The sequence below is a fragment of the Peromyscus leucopus genome, chromosome 23, assembly GCF_004664715.2.
Source record: "Peromyscus leucopus breed LL Stock chromosome 23, UCI_PerLeu_2.1, whole genome shotgun sequence".
Classification (NCBI taxonomy): domain Eukaryota; kingdom Metazoa; phylum Chordata; class Mammalia; order Rodentia; family Cricetidae; genus Peromyscus; species Peromyscus leucopus.
In genome coordinates this window covers 9,251,886-9,267,895 of record NC_051082.1, presented here as the reverse complement: position 1 = coordinate 9,267,895, position 16,010 = coordinate 9,251,886, and the positions used below count along the sequence as shown (strand labels likewise).

The 16,010-nt window shown below is 53.6% G+C and overlaps 1 protein-coding gene across 1 annotated transcript in view; it reads left to right on the top strand.

Moving 5' to 3' along the window:
- Fbxw8 (F-box and WD repeat domain containing 8) overlaps positions 1-16,010 on the top strand; it is a 98,593-nt gene that overhangs the window by 32,776 nt on the left and 49,807 nt on the right. The window contains exon 5 of the mRNA XM_028878807.2: positions 6,714-6,871. Coding sequence (XP_028734640.1) covers positions 6,714-6,871 — 158 coding nt within the window. The remainder of the gene's footprint in view (positions 1-6,713; positions 6,872-16,010) is intronic.

Below are 16,010 nucleotides of genomic sequence, written 5' to 3'. Positions count from 1 at the left end.
CCCTGTTCTGTGGGCTTGGGCCTCCTTCTCCCCAGTGGCCCTGTGGAAGTTCAGACTTGCAAACAGATGACATCATGGGCTCAGAAAGGTCCCAGCACCAGACTCGAGGTGTGGGCCAAGTTGGGTTTGCTGTGAGTCCTGCAGGAGAGCCACCTAGTGAAGGGCGACCCAGGGAGAGCCTGGAGGTCCAGGAGCCAAGCCTGGGCTCCTCCGAGGCCCCGTGCCAGCCCTGCCCCCATTAAGCTGTTAGCTCACCCAGAGCTTTTATCCATGCCCAGGAGTGAGTGGTGGTGTGCAGTTTGCTCCCCTCGCTCGGTATCACATCTGAAGCGTCCCCTTCCCGTCAGTTAGCTCACTTTCTCCTCATTCCAGAGGACTGCGTCTCCCAGACGTTTCAAAGTATTCAGCCCTTTATGTGCTAAGGGATGTTTCAGTCTACCTAGGTGCTTCTCCCTGGTTTCCATGGTCACCATGCACAGTTGCTGCCTTTCCTGGGGGAAGCCGCAGCTGTGTATCCATGTTTCCCTTTGCAGATGGGGTTGGAGGGAAAACTGTATCAGTCAGTGCTGCAAAAGTTAACTCTTCTTTACCTGAAAGTGCTTGGCTGCCTTGTTCTATCTCATTCCGTAGAGGCAAGGTCACTGGAGCGGATGCCTGAGGAACACTGCAGCTTTCTGGCTGGCAGGTGAGCTGGCTGTGTCTCCACCGCAGACCTGCTGCAGGTCTATCTGTCTGTCCACCGCAGACCTGCTGCAGGTCTATCTGTCTGTCCACCGCAGACCTGCTGCAGGTCTATCTGTCTGTCCACCGCAGACCTGCTGCAGGTCTATCTGTCTGTCCACCGCAGACCTGCTACAGGTCTATCTGTCTGTCCACCGCAGACCTGCTGCAGGTCTATCTGTCTGTCCACCACAGACCTGCTGCAGGTCTATCTGTCTGTCCGCTGCAGACCTGCTGCAGGTTCATCTGTCATCTGTCCACAGGGTCTGGGGTCTCAGTGTTTGTTCTTTGGAGCTGGAGCTTCTTTAGACTCTAAGTTCCTAAGGCCTGAATCACCACTTGGTGTCATCTGTCTCAGGCCTTGGTCATTTACGCTGAGACACATAGCACTACACGTTCAAACACAGTTGTCCAAGGGAAGGTAGCTTACCGACCAGCCTCTTCTCTCCCTTTCTCAGTAGCCGGATCTTCCTCTGCGCTGTGCACCAGCTCTGGTTGAGGCTGTGCTCTGGCGCGCTGTGTGTTTGCCTTGAGTTTTAAAGTCTTTTCTGTTCAGGAACTGACTTCTCAGGCGTGGTAGTGCTCTGCGGGTTCGTGAGAAGGTGTACAGAGTGGAGATCCCTGCATGTTCCTCGGAGGCTGCTGGGACAGCAGAGCTTTGTAAATGCAGACTGGTGACGAACGGAGTCCCCTTACGTCCTTGTCACCATGCTTACACTTACCTGGGCATGTTTTCCAGCTTTCTTCTCTCCAGCCTCCTTTCCTGGCAGTTTCCTTTCAGCCTCGCCTCATATGGATTTTGTGTGGCTGCTTCTGGCTCTGGGCTGCTTCCCATAAGGGGCCCCATCATGACCCACTAGGGACCGCTTTTTTAAAATACTTTGAAATTTATTTATTTTCTGCTGTGAGGCATGTGTGCTCTTCTAGTAAATAAGTCTGAGGTAAGCTGCTGATACTCCACTAGAGGAGAGCTTTGCATTTATTACATCTTTAATGAAGGCGCTCCAGAACGTCCTTAATAAATACTGATGAACTCATGGCTGCATTTATCCATCTCTGCTTCTCCAGGGAATTCTGGGAAGGGCCACAGCTCCAATAACTCTGCATAATCATCATCGACTCTGACTCTATTGATTGTCATTAACCAAGATGTATGGAAAGCAGTTCTAAGTGTGCAGTGCATGCACCACACAAGGGCCATTAAGACGGTCATTATTTCTCAATTGCTACGTCTTACACTCCCCTCGATGTTTGCTCTAGTGCATTCCCACAGAGTGCCTGTACTGTGGGACCGAGTTCATTTTGTTAATTGTGCACTACAGTAGTCATGTTCTGTAGAAAACAGTAAATACTCTGGATTCTATTGATCACTACAGAAAGCACAGAGCAAGTGAAGAGTTCTCAAAAACCTGTGTGCCGAGGGTGTAAATACCCCTGGCCTGTGGGTGCTGCCTCTGTGTGCCGAGGGTGTAAATACCCCTGGCCTGTGGGTGCTGCACTCGGCAGCTTTCAGCCACTTCCGCCTTACAGGTTGAAGCCGGTAGATCTCTCATTCAGGTCGCAGTTCTCAGGCCAACAAAGGCTACAACTGCGGGTGGCCACTAAGCAACATGGGTGATGCTAGGGAGTGGGGGTAGGAAGCAGGGGACGTGACCCCAAGGAGAGCACCCAGATAGGACCGGGACCAGGCCAGGTTCCTCCTGGGGAGCCCACTGCAGCTGGTCCAGAGGATTGTCAGCACTTAGGAGTGCACAGTTGTGGGCAGGGGTGTCCCTCTGCACTCCTCGGCTGCAGTGGTCATTAGTAATCCACTGTAGCATCTGGGTGTCTCCCTGGCTGGAGGGAGACACAGTGGAGTCCTTGGCACAGGGCTCCAAGTGCTCAGAACCGTGTGCTGCTGAGGCTGATCAGATTAGAGTTGGGACTTATTGGGAGTGGCAGAAACAGGGTCCTGGGGAGGAAGAAATTTCGCTATCTTTGTTCTCACCAAGGGTATGAAATTGGGTATGGAAGGTGGTCTTGAGTCAGCCCAGCCCCTTGCTCCAGTTCCATGTTTGCTGGTATCTGACTTCCCATGAAATAGGGTGGGGGGACTGGTGGAAAGAGCTGGGGTGGGGGGCCGTGTCCTTCCTGCCCAGCTAAGCACAGTATACACAGTATTCCTTGTGTAGCACTGAAATGGAGCTGTTCTTGTGAGCAGTGGCTGTTGAGAGCTGTTGTTGTTCTGGGTGTGGAGTGCCCGTGGCTAAGCAGCAGGCCGAGGGGACCGGGCCCTTCACTCGGCCTCAGCGCCCTTCCAGCAGCCCCTCCTCCACTCGTCCATGTTGCTGGAAGAGCTGAGAACACATTTGTGTTAGTGACTAAGAGCCGGCACTGTGGAGCAAATGCAGCCTCCCCTGCTGGGTGCCGCGCGGGAGGGATGTGAAAGGTCGTGCGAAGGGGGACCAGCTCCTCTCCCCCCCTTCCTTGTGGCCTTTTGCTCTGACTAAATCGTGTGCTGGCAGAAGCACACATTAGCGAGAGCTCTTCAGTGGTGGTCATTTTAAATTGGCGACTGCCCTGGTGTACCGCGGAGCCTGGCTTGGGGTCGGCTGCCGTCTCTGACGCCCATATTTAGGGTGCAGCACCTGGCCAGGCGTGGCCTGCCTGGGAAAGCAGGTGGCTCTTCGCGTCCCGGGTCCGTGTGCAGCCTGGGTGTCATCACTCGCTGTGACGAGGTTGCCTCCGTTCTTCTGTACTCATACCTCAGCTAATGTGGTTGTGGTTGTACTGCGCACACTAATTACAGCCATCAGCACCAAGGTCCGGAGGCCTCCTGACAGTGCGGCTGCCCTACTGGTGTCCTAACTGGTTGAGTGTAGTTGTCTTTAGGCAGCAGTGGGCATCTGGAGCCTTCCCTTTCCACCTCCACCCCCACCTTCCCGGGCTCCTCCTGGCTGTTGTGAGTGAGCACGCCTAGACCACACTTAGGGTTCATGCAGCTCCCTCTGCCCGAAGCAGGACTGTCCGCTGGTGAGAATGCCGGTCCGCAGCATGCTTCAGCAGGAGCACTGTGTCCTCTGTCTGCTGTGTTGCTCTCTCCCTTAGCTGTGGAGCCGGGCCTGGGTCCTATGGCTCTGCTCAAGTCAGACATCTGCTTCCGTAGTGAAAGGGGCAAATGCTTGTGATTCGCACGCTTCTTTGGCTTTGAGGGACAGAATTAATTCAGGTGGCTGTCTGGAAAGTTCCCTGTTTATGAAAATAACTGGGTTTGCCTGTGTCTCCTAGAGCTACAGGTTAGTGTGCTTGGAAGGAGACGCAGAAGTCTGAGGAGAATCAGTCGCCTGTGTTCTGGGTGTCAGTGTTCTGGGGTTGCTGGTTAGGAACAAGGACAGCTGCTGCCACCTGTGAGCACAGTGCTGGTGACCTGCCCTTTCCAGACACCACTTCTCGGTGGTATCAGCTGTGTGTGTGAGAGATGCAGGCCGGGTGAGGAGGTGAGGCCAGCTGGTGACGGCACACAGATGCCGAGTCAGCAAGGCGGCCTGACTGCAGGTGGACCGGCAGGGAGTCTGGGGTGGCCCCTGGAGTGGGTGGGAGGGCCATGGTGTGTGAGTGGTGGAGGCATGGGAGCTAGCTTCCACTCACGGAAGGAAGCCTGTGTGAAGAAGCCGGGGCTGCGAGCCAGAGCCTGTGCAGGGGTGGCTGGAGGAGCGCTCCTGTCGGCTGTGCCCTCTGGACTCCTGCCCTCCCCCTGCGCCTCCCCCAGATGAGGACATTGCAGTCATCGTCGTCGTCATTGTCTTACACAGCTCACTTCCGTGGGGCTCAAGGTGTTGTCCTTGTGGTATTTTGTTGCTGATTTGCCTCAGAACTCTAGAGAGGGCAGTGAGCTGGGGCCCTGGTCCCTCAGAGCCTCTCTCTGATCCCTGCTCCTCCCACTGTAGCCCCAAGGGGGCGTCAGCGTGAAGTTGGCTGCTGATAGGCATTGCCACCAGTGGACTGCACTGGTGAGGGCCGAGGGACCTAGTGGGGGAACACGGCATGAAGAGCACGGCTGTGCTGAAGCGGCCCAGCCAGGGTGCCGGGAGCAAGACCGTTCGTGACTGCGTGGTGGTTCCTTTCATTGAGTTGAACCTCAAGAGTGGACTCAAGGTCTAGACTCACACCAGCCTTCCTGCTGTCTCTGTGGCTGAAACAGTGGCTGGATTCCAGTGAACGACCCGAGTCAGACTGAGGGTGCTGAGCATGGTGCAGTTGAGGGGGGCAGTTCCTGGAGGGGTTCTTCATCAACAGCGGTCATCCAGATCACTTCCTGAGGAGCCTGGGGCCTATAGCTGTAGTTGTTGAGGGCCGCATCAGTGTGCAGCTTTGGTTCTGCATTGTCGCTGTTGAGGACAGAGAGGAGGGTTGGTGGTCCTTGGGGCAGCAGCCGTCCACTGTGGGGAAGCCTCCTGCTGTGTGCTCCTCTTGATGGCGCTGTCTGGACTCTGTCCTGCAGAGTGAGCTCATGGCCACATGACTGTCGATTGATAGGTGGGCAGTGCTGTGGTGTGTTCTAAAGGAATTCTCCGGAGTCAGGGCACACGCAGAGTCATCTCTTTGAGAAGTCTCCCCTCGGGTGGCTGAGATGGCTAAGCACTTGTCCTGGAGAGCCTGGCCTCCTGGTCCATCTGCGGAACCCACAAGACGCCAGGAAGAGGGCCATGCAGAACAGTTGTCCTCGGACCGTCACACACGCCCCTCCTCCAGCACACACGCCCCTCCTCCAGCACACACACCCCTCCTCCAGCACACACGCCCTCCTCCAGCACACACACGCCCCTCCTCCAGCACACACACCCCTCCTCCAGCACACACGCCCCTCCTCCAGCACACACACACACACGCCCCTCCTCCAGCACACACACGCCCCTCCTCCAGTACACACATGCTCCTCCAGCACACACATGCTCCTCCTCCAGTACACACGCCCCTCCTCCAGCACACACATGCTCCTCCTCCAGTACACACGCCCCTCCTCCAGCACACATGCCCCTCCTCCAGCACACACATGGCCCTCCTCCAGCACACACGTGCCTCTCCTCCAGCACACACGCACAGTAATGTATAAACATGGACCTCTCACCTGAGAGTGGCCTTCTGAAGCTACCTCAGACATGCTTGTGACCTAGGTTTCGGGGTAAACTAGATTTTTTGACTCTACAATGAGCCTCTGAGTGTGTGTGGTTGGGGCCTGTGCTCCTCATGAGACCCCCACAGGTGCTTCTCCTTCACCCAGCCCTCCTCAACTGAGGGATTCAGTGGGAGGAATGTAGACCCCCCCCCCCCCCCCAGTAACAGGCAGTGCGCAGCTTCATTTGGCCACCCCATCATCTAGGAAGTGTCCAAAGCCGCAGGCCAGCGCTGGTGCCCCTGCTTTCTTAGTGGGCGGGACAGGCGCCTTTCACAGGCAGGTGGCGGTGCTGAGCAGATCCTCGTCCTCAGGAGCCCGGCTCAGTTAGCTCTGCTCCTGGAGGAGTGTGAAGAGCTCAGACTTCAGGGCTGTTAGTTCTCAGCGTCCCGGCTGCATCTGTGTCTCTGCATGCATGCTTGATGGGAACACCAGCACTTGTGCATGTTTCTGCCTGTGATCCCAGAGTGGGAGGGGTGACAGCTTGGTTGTGAGGGTGGGAAGGAAGTACACCATCACACAGCTCCTTCCTTTCCTCTTCCTTTCATGCTTTTTTTTTTTTTTTTTGGAGACAGGGTCTCATTATGTAGCTCTGGCTGTCCTAGAACTCAATGTGTAGAGCAGGATGGCTTCAAACTCAGAGACCTGCCTGCCTCTGCCTCTCAAGTGCTGGGATTAAACGTAGTAGTCACTGTTGTGCTGAGTCCACAGCCTTTCGTGGCTCAGTTGACACCTTCTCCTAGTCACCCATCCAAATGGTGCAGCACCTCCCGACCAGCCTGCGTGCTGCTGTGTGTGGCTCCAGATTTCTCCTGGAACCAAGAGTGTTCTTCTCTTCCAGATACACGTCAGGGGATGTGAGAGTGTGGGACACCCGCACCTGGGACTATGTGGCCCCCTTCCTGGAGTCGGAGTCTGAGGAGGACGAGCCTGGAATGCAGCCCTATGTCTCCTTTGTGAGGATCAACAGCTCGCTGGCAGTGGCGGCCTACGAGGATGGTGAGTACCCAGTACCCCAGTCCTTCCCTCCCTGTGCAGGAGAAAGTCTCATCAACTGCAGCAGCTGCAGCTCCTCCCACCTCCTCCATGCACACACATTCATATGCCCCCCACCTCCTCCCTACACACGCATTCACATGCTCCCGCCTCCTCCATGCACATGCATTCACATGCCCCCGCCTCCTCCCTGCACACGCATTCACATGCTCCCGCCACCTCCTCCCTACACATGCATTCACACACACCCCAGCCTCTTCCCTGGGAACACAAGCACATACAGGTTCATGCACTGCCTTCTGCCTTTATGTGAAGAAGCTAGCCAATAACCCTGGTCCATTAGTAGGCATTGGAACATGGTACCCATTAAAACTGGTGTTTAATTCATCCTGGAACCGTGGAGCTGGATATCATTGCCAGGCATCATGAGGCTGGCCAGACCATCTTAAGCAAATGGTGTGTTTAGTTTAAAATATTAAATATACTTGGCCTCCTTTTCCTGTATCCTTGGCTCAGGCTGAAAAGACTGGAGACAAGGATGGAGAGGTGGTCTGACATGGATGGGCAGAAAACTGACAGTCAGCGCCTGCCTTCACCTGGCGCTCACCCACCAAGCACAGTCCTTGATGTGCTGTCTCTGGCCTGGAGAGACTCCGGAGTGTGTGAGAGCGACTGTGGGTTTACAGAACTGTTACGGGGATGATGGGACACGTGACACTGTTAGCTGATGGAAGTGATCGCGTCACTGGCCACAGCAGCCTGCCTGCCTGCCTGCGCTCACAGTCCTGATGTCCATTGTGTTGGAAAGCCTGCAGCTCCCAGAGCCCCCCACTACCACCCTGGGCCTGGAATCTGCACCCCAGCACATTTCAGGGACTCAGTGTTCATACCAGGGCCATGCAAAAATTCAGGCAGCATGGTGTCATTTGGCACAGAGGGGTGGGGCCGCAGTAGCTATTAGAGTTTTGTAAAAGTCTGATATTTAACAATAAAAATTCAGAGCTAAAAGAGTAAATATAGGGTGGGTTTTGTTTTTTTTTTTTTTTTTTTTTGGTGTTTTGAGACAGGGTTTCCTGTGTAGCTTTGCGCCTTTCCTGGAACTCACTTGGTAGCCCAGGCTGGCCTCGAACTCACAGAGATCCGCCTGGCTCTGCCTCCCAGGTGCTGAGATTAAAGGTGTGCGCCGCCACCACCGCCTGGCTAAGAGTAAATATAGGAATTTTAAAAATTGAACAGAACTTTGTACCTTATTCTTCTGGTTTCATGTGAGTAGACACCTTTGTGGACATTAGCTAAGTAGAGGCTGGGGGTGTTGCTCAGCCTTGTGCTTGCCTGCCATCACGAGGCCCTGGTTCAACTCCAGCTTCCTCAAAACAGCAGTAACAGCAAGAGCAAAAGCACGATGCTTCTATTAGGCTTTTCCGTGTGTGGTTGCCATCCCAGGTGAGCAGTGTAGCCGCACTGAGCATGCTCACTGCTTAGTCTCCAGCTGGACTTGCAGCTTTGGAACTCTAACAGCACTTGTCCTGCACTCGTGAATGGCGCACAGATTTCTACCATTGGGGAAACTGAAGGCCAGAGGGTGAGGCCGTTGGAACCACAGCTGCCGTCCTCTCGCAGCTTCGCCGTCGGCTGGAGTGGTGTTCCTGACAGCAAACCCGGAGACTCGTGAGGGAGCACTGGGCTCAGCATACCTGACGAGCTTGCACATAGAGCTTGAAGGGACAATAAACTGTGGTCCACGTTAGGTGTGCAGACAGACAGACAGACAGACGCACAGTGACTGCACATGGATGTGTGTGCATGCAGACACAGGGAGCCTGGTGCATGCTAATCACTGCCCTCTACTGAATGCGCTTGGTGTTGATAAGAGCGTCTTTGGCCACTGTCACTGTCTTTGCGTAGAAGTGGGGAGCACCCTAGACATGATAGAGAACCTCCTTTATGTTTGAACAGGGGATCTCAAAACATGTCACAGATTTTGCTTAAAAACCTTAATTCATTCAGAAGTAGTGGACATCTTTACTACCTGTATTTGGGAGGCAGAGGTAGTTGGAGTTCCGAGTTAGAAGCCAGCCTGGTCTACTTAGTGAGCTCCAGACCATCTGGGGCTATATGTTAAGGACCTATCTCAAAAAAACAAAAACAAACAAACAAACAAAAACCATAAAGTTCAAACAACAAAGCTATTAAGAAGGCAAAAGAAGAGCTGAGCGGTGGTGCATGCCTTTAATCCCAGCACTCGGGAGGCAGAGGCAGGCGGATCTCTGTGAGTTCGAGGCCAGCCTGGGCTACAGTTCCAGGACAGGCGCAAAAGCTGCACAGAGACACCCTATCTGGTGGGGTGGGGGGAGGCAAAAGAAACTGCTCAAAGTATTCTTCACCCTGTAGCCCCCTGTGCACACTTCAGTGTGTCTTGTTGTTTTTAACCTAATGACCCCCCGCAGTGACCTCCTGTGTTACTCCTTCCTCCTCTCAGTGCCGTGCCACATCTGCTGAGCCCTTACTGCTGCACATCTGAGCGCCTTGTTCTTGTTGAAGGCAGTGACCTTGAATTTGTGTGGACGTAAACCCAGGGTACAGCCCTGGCCATTGCTGGGTTGGAGGCTCTGGTGTTTGGTGTTTGGGTAAATAACTACCGAATTGTCCCCTAGAAGTGTTCCGTTGTTGTCGTCTAAATTTTATGTGTACGGGGGTTTGTCTGCATGCTTGTGTCTGTGCATGTAGTTCCCGTGGGAGCCAGAAGAGGGCACTGGATCCCCTGGAACTGGAGTCACATACAGTTGCGAGCCGCCATGTGGGTGCTGGGAATTAAATCAGGGTCTGTGGAAAAGCAGCCAGTGCTGTAGCCATGAGCTGTCTCTCCAGCTCCACCCCTTGGCTTTTTGATGTAGTCCCATATCTGAAAGCCTCGTTTCTCACACCGTGTGGTCCTCCTTTCTGTGTAAGCCTGTGGCTCACTGAGAAGCAGATGTGCCCCTCCACGTGTGTGCAGGGAAGTCGTTTCCTGTAGGAAGGGTTTCCAGGTAGGAGGGTGAGGACAGTGTCTTCTGCTCTTCCAGCAGGTGTGGGCAGTCCCCTCTGCTCACTCTGGGCCGTTGATGGATTTGGTAGGGAATGGTACATGACTCTGGTTGTGGTTCTCCCGGCGGGAAGGGTTGAAGCTTTTGTGACCACACCTGCTGCTGAATCCATTCTAGAGCAGGAGGAAGTACGGACCTGAGGAATGGTGGTCTCTAGCACCAGGAGACAGGCTGCCATGTCCCACAGGTCCAGGCTTCTGATAGGCGTGGTCTGTGCTTGGTCTGTTCGGGGCACTATGGACTGTCTGGTTACATCTTGAGCTTTAGGGTCTCGGGCCGGCAGGCAGTCACTTGGCTGTGAGGTCAACTGCAGTCCTTCTAGGACTCAGGGTCTGCCTCAAAGCTCTGGCTTTGTCCAGTGTGAAGACCATTCCTCCTCCAGGAGCTCACCTCTCACACCAGCAGACGCTGTCAGATCAGGCTGTCGGGATTTCCGTGGGAGAGGGCAGCTTCTGGCCCTTTTCCAGATCCCAGTCCGCCTTGTCCTCAGTCTCACTTGGCCGACAGATTGAGATATTCCCAAAGAGCTGACTCGGAGCTCATGGGTGTAGGTATCAAATGCACGTTCTCCTTGTACCCTCCAGGAGCAGTGGCTGGTGCTTCTTGGCAAAGACACTAGAGAAGGACCTTGTGGGGTCTGCTGTGTGCGGTTTGGGGAGGTACTGACCTTACCCAGGCCCCATGTTGGAGCTGCCACGTTCTCTGCAGCAGGAGCCTTCCTGCAGGGCACTCAGTGGGAGACAGCCCTGCAGCCCCCTTTCCTGAGCGCCCCGAGGAACCCTGCACGCGCACCTGGGGAGCTGGGAGCTGGCAAGGCGATCCACAGTTGTGATTTTTGGAATTCCGACCCACTGGCCTCATATTTCTTGTGCCTCGTTTCCAGTTGTCAGCACTGGCCACCCTCCAGTTTGATTTGACCACTAATTGTGCGGCACGTTACCATCCTGAAATGAATCAAATCAAAACGCTTTTCCTGGAGCATTAGATAAAGCGAGCGAAGGTTCTGAGTAATGAGCAGACGCTGCTAATGCAGGGACAGCGGAGACCTTGCCAGGACGCCATCTGCACCGTGCTTGCCTGCCTGCCTTTGGCCTCAAGCCACGACATTAGGGGATGGCAGTGCGCTGGGACCCAGGAGCTCCCCCTCAAACCCGCTCTCCGGTGAGAAGTGAGAGGAGACATTGTTCTGTGAGGAGAGGTTTCTGTCTGTCTACCTGAGGGGGAAGAAGAGGCGAGCCCTGGGGGCAGCAGCACTCAAGACCTTGATGGGTCAGGGCAGTTCTCTCTGGTACCCCCAGGAGGGTGAGCGGCTCATTCACTCCCGCAGCACCTCAGGTAGTTGTCACACATTGTCACAGGCCTCATTGTCGGCCAGGCCCTGGTGACCATTTCTCACTTACCAGTGGATCAGCGGTGGGTGGAGAGGGTCTGCCTGCTATCCCAACTGCCCCGAGGCTCAGGAACAAACAGCAGAGTCGAAGCCCCTTTCAGACCCCCAGACGTTCCCGGCATTTCCCTAACAGTGGGAATGCTCGTGGTTTTCTGATATTCAGGGGAGAATTAACAGACAAGTACATCTGACCAGTGGGATGGCTCTGGAAGTGAAGGTGTTGGCTGCCACGCCTGAGGCCCTGAGTTCTTCCCAGAACCATGTGGTTGAAAGAGAGCCAAACGCGCGCACGCGCGCGCGCGCACACACACACACACACACACACCACACACACACACACCACATCACACACAAAAGCACACTCTAGGTGTTACAGATTTTTAAGTGCATAGTTCAGAGCTGAGATGCTTTAGAAATATTGGAGACATTGAACTTTTTTTTTTTTTTTTTTTTTTTTTTTTCTGAGACAGGGTTTCTCTGTAGTTTTGGTGCCTGTCCTGGAACTTTCTCTGTAGACCAGGCTGGCCTCAATCTCAGAGATCCACCTGTCTCTGCCTCCCAAGTGCTGGGATTAAAGGTGTGCGCCACCGCCACCCGGCAAATTTTTTTGTTTTTTGAGACAGTGTCCTCCTCCTCCCTTTCAGTATCCACTTAGACTGGCTCTGTTCACTTGACGTGGCAGTAAAGCCTAAAGGCCTGCGCCCCTACTGTCGCTGTTTATCCTGCAGCGTCACCGACTGGTGGAGAGAACGTTTTCGTTGTTTTCATCTGTACCGTTAGTCTCGGGAGCCCCAGAGTCGTGAATGGGTGAGGTCTGATTCTGGGGACCACGGTGTCTGAGTCTCCGTGGAGACCAGTGTAGAAATGGTGAGCATCCATCTGTGTAAGCGCCTCCAGTGCTCAGATTGCGGCTTGGTGTGAGTTTGTTGAGTGTAGACGCCCTCTCCGCCATCCTCCTCGAAGTGCCGTTGGTGAGGAAGTGGATGAAGAATCCGGTGAGAGAGTTCCGCTCCTGTCCTGCGTGCTGCCTAAGAAGCGTGAGATGCATGCCTTCAGGGGAGGCGAGCAGTGCTAGGAGCCTTTGGGAAGAAACTGAAGGTTGGACGCTGCTGCCATTGCCATTCGGGTGAAGCTTTCTTGTGAGAGACCACGAGCTAGGCCTTCCAGAAACTCCATCTGCGAATTCCTAGCTGTAAGATAGTCGCCTAATAGGCCTCTGAGTTAAAGCCCACAGGAAGGGGACCCATCGGACAGGGCTCCCTCAGCATGAACGTCAGCTTTTCCCTGACCATAGAAGAGAGCCTGGTGGTTGGGATGATGCTCCAAGACTGTCTCCGCCACAGCTAACAAGGAGGAATCGTGACATCTTTAGTGCAAGACTTCCATTGTCTTTATCTTGCCCATGGTCATCCGTCTGGGAATGACTGAACTGGGGACTGTGACATGGACTCTCCCGGGTCTGTTTCAGGATTAGTGCAGCCAGTTGATAGATAGTCCACCTAAATTCCCCTGGAGTTGGTAGTTTTGTGGCTTTAAAACCAGAAAGACGGGCAACAGTTTGTTCATGGAGATGAGTGTGTTCACTGGGGCTTTTTTGGGGATTTGAAAAAGGGACTGTTCCAGTCTCTAGAGTAGTTAGCATCTTTCACCATGGGTATCTCCTGGGGCCCAGAAAGCAGACATTCTGTGTTTCAGGAATCCCTCACACCGGCTCAGGGCCTCAAGGTGCCAGGGCAGCAGCCATGGCAGGACTCTGATCAGAGAGCCTTAAAATGTGCGTTTATGTTTAGGGGAGTCTCAGGGAAATCTCCACCTTTTGACCCGAGGCTGCATAGAGCTGTGGATCTCCATCTGGGGAGCTTCCATTGGCTCTGCAGACTCTTGTGTTGACCTGGTCTCGCACTCCTGTCCATGCTGAGGGCTGTGGATGATTCTCAGGGACCCAGAAGCTCTGGGTGTAAACCTGGAGTCTTGGCTTCAGTATTTCAGATGCTCAGCCTCCCAAGGCAGCTGAGAAACGCTGGACTTACTGGAAAAGAGTGAAATGATCTCCTCTTGAACAGAGGAGGCTGTTGAATGTGCTGGTTCAGGGTCGAGTGCTGGCCACTGCTTCCTGGGGCTGGCTGTAGTGCTGTTAATGCAGTTTCCAGTGTGAGGCACGACCTCAGAGTAGCTGTCTGTCCAGTCTGTTGGAGTTGAGAAGCAGGCCAGGGAACATGGGGAAGGGGACTAGACCAGGGGAGTGAGCTGTCTTCCCAAGTGGACCTGTGGCAATGGAGCATGGCTTTATTTCCAGGGAAGATACATTTTACAGGAGAGGATTGGCCTTTCAGCCCAGGGCGGCCCAGGAGGAAGGGGGTGGAGCAGCACTGGGGGGGGGGGTTTGCTGAGCATGCTGTGCATGAGGGACTGGCTCCCCCCCCCGTCCCCCTGCTGCAGAGAAGATGACAGCCGGCAGAGGCCCCAAGGGCCGGAGTGGAGCGGAGGGAGGGGTGTGGGGTATGTGGTCTGTAGTGCAGAGCAGGGGAAGTTGGGTAACTGGAGAGGTGTGTGTCCATGGCTGACCATGGAACTTGGGCAGAAAGGACAAAGTCGGCAAGTGTGTGAATGCGTCACATACAGAGAACGTAAGAGCTAGCTTGATGGTGTTCCATTAGTCAGATCTGGCCAGTTTGAGTATCAAACATGAACGAGGACAGTGACAGATTACGACTTACTGAATAAAGCAGGAATCTCCAAGCCGTGACAAGAGTAAGGAATAAAAAGGGAGAAAATCCGCTCAGCTAGAATGTCAGCTATAAATAGAGAAGGACGGTGGGAGGAGGAAGTCACTAATAGTGACTAATAACTAGATGAGGAGAAAAAATAGTCTATGCTGAAGCTAATAGATGAGAATGAGACGGGCTCAGAGTGTTCTGTAGCCCAAAGAGTGTCCTCAGAGAACAGTCGTTAAAAGAGAGACGGGCAATGTGCAGGGGCCGCCTGGCAGAGTGTCTCAGTGAGGGGCCATGTGGAGAATCGTCACTTAAGGCTCATACAGAGAACACGTAGTCGCCACATGTGTGAGCTGCCGGCCCCACACAGTCGTGGAGCACTAAAGGACAAACCCAGATGGAGGGTCACTCCGTGCAATGGCTGCCCTTCTCCAGGCTGCCAGTGGTGGAGAGCTAGGCCAGTGTCTCGGGGCTGTGATAGACTACAGGACAGTCAGCAGTCCACTGGGTGTTTCCTTTTCTTCTGTACCAGAGATCAAGCCCGGGTCTTGTGGTGCTGAGCAAACACTTCGCTGGCCTGCATCCTGTCCTCCAGGCTTGGGAGAGGACAGCCAAGGACTGAGGTGTCCTGGCTTGGGTCCCATAAAGCTGTGGTTAGACAGTGGCAGAGGCCTGAGGACAGGGGTACAGGGCTTCTGGAGACTCTCTGTGACTCGGACATTGTTTCTGAAGGACAAAAGTAAAACTTGAGTCTCTGCTCAAGATTGTGCATTTGGAATTGGATTTTTCTTTCCGGGTTTTTCTTAAAATCTTGTGTGTGTGTGTGTGTGTGTGTGCGCGCAGGAATGTACACAGTGTCTGAGCTAAGGTCTTCCTGCTTATGTGGCAAGTACTTTACACACTGAACCATCTCCAGCTCTTCTCTTACAAGGAACTCGAGAACTGGATAAAGTATGTTAAGTTTCCAACATTGCCTTCCCTTTAAGAAGAATAAAGGTGAGGCCCAAAGTGACCTTAGCATACGAGCAGGAGGCAGCCAAAAACATGGCAAGGGGAGTGGACGTGTGGGGTGCGGAGTCTAGGAGAGAGCAGCAAGAGCTCCCGGATGCACGGTGACAGAGACCTGCCTGGGCCAGTGACAGGGACACCTTTATTCTTTTAACAGTCTCTTCAAGAGTAAGCAGTTTTCCTCACACACAGTGATAGTGCGTGGGGGCGGGGGTAGAGCATGTGGAGAAGCTCTGGTGTTATTGTTGTTGTTACAAAACACCTTAGGAGAAGAGACAGTTTTCTGTTTGCTTAAGAGCATCCGTGGGAACCCTGTGCCCAGCCATCACTAATCACGCCTGGCAGTGGCTTCCTAGAAACCAGGTCAGGCTGACTCAGTGCACACAGGGCTTCTAGAGGCTGCAGAAGATGAGAATGAGAAACAGAAGGAAAAGAGGTAAAAGCATCTATAGATAATCTGCTGAAGGGCCAGCCCTCAGCAGGTCAGGTACTGAAGAGGAGGCGTGGAGTCAGCAAACTGTTGGACTGACGCACAGACACACACTGGAGCTTTAGCTACAAGGCAAAGCCTGCCTAATTCTTCATTTTGTTTTCCTCTCTGCTCTTCCTCCTCTGTTCTTTCTCCGTTCTGTTCTTCTACCCAACATGTTCCTCCTCCTTCCCTCATGTTCTCCTTCTGCTTCCCTTCCTTTTCTCTTACCCCTTTCATACCTCCTGAGACAAAAGTTTCTGTGCAAGAAAAGATCACCTCACAACCACAAGCTATATATTTTTCAGAACAAATTAAAATCCTTACACAGGAAGAAATCACATTATGATCACAAGTTACATGTTTTTCTTAGAAGCCCACAAGTAATTAAACCTTTTTCTTTATGTTAATTTTCCCACCGTAACATCTTCACCCCAAAGCAACGAATTCTTTTATAATTGATTAACAGATTTGTAAG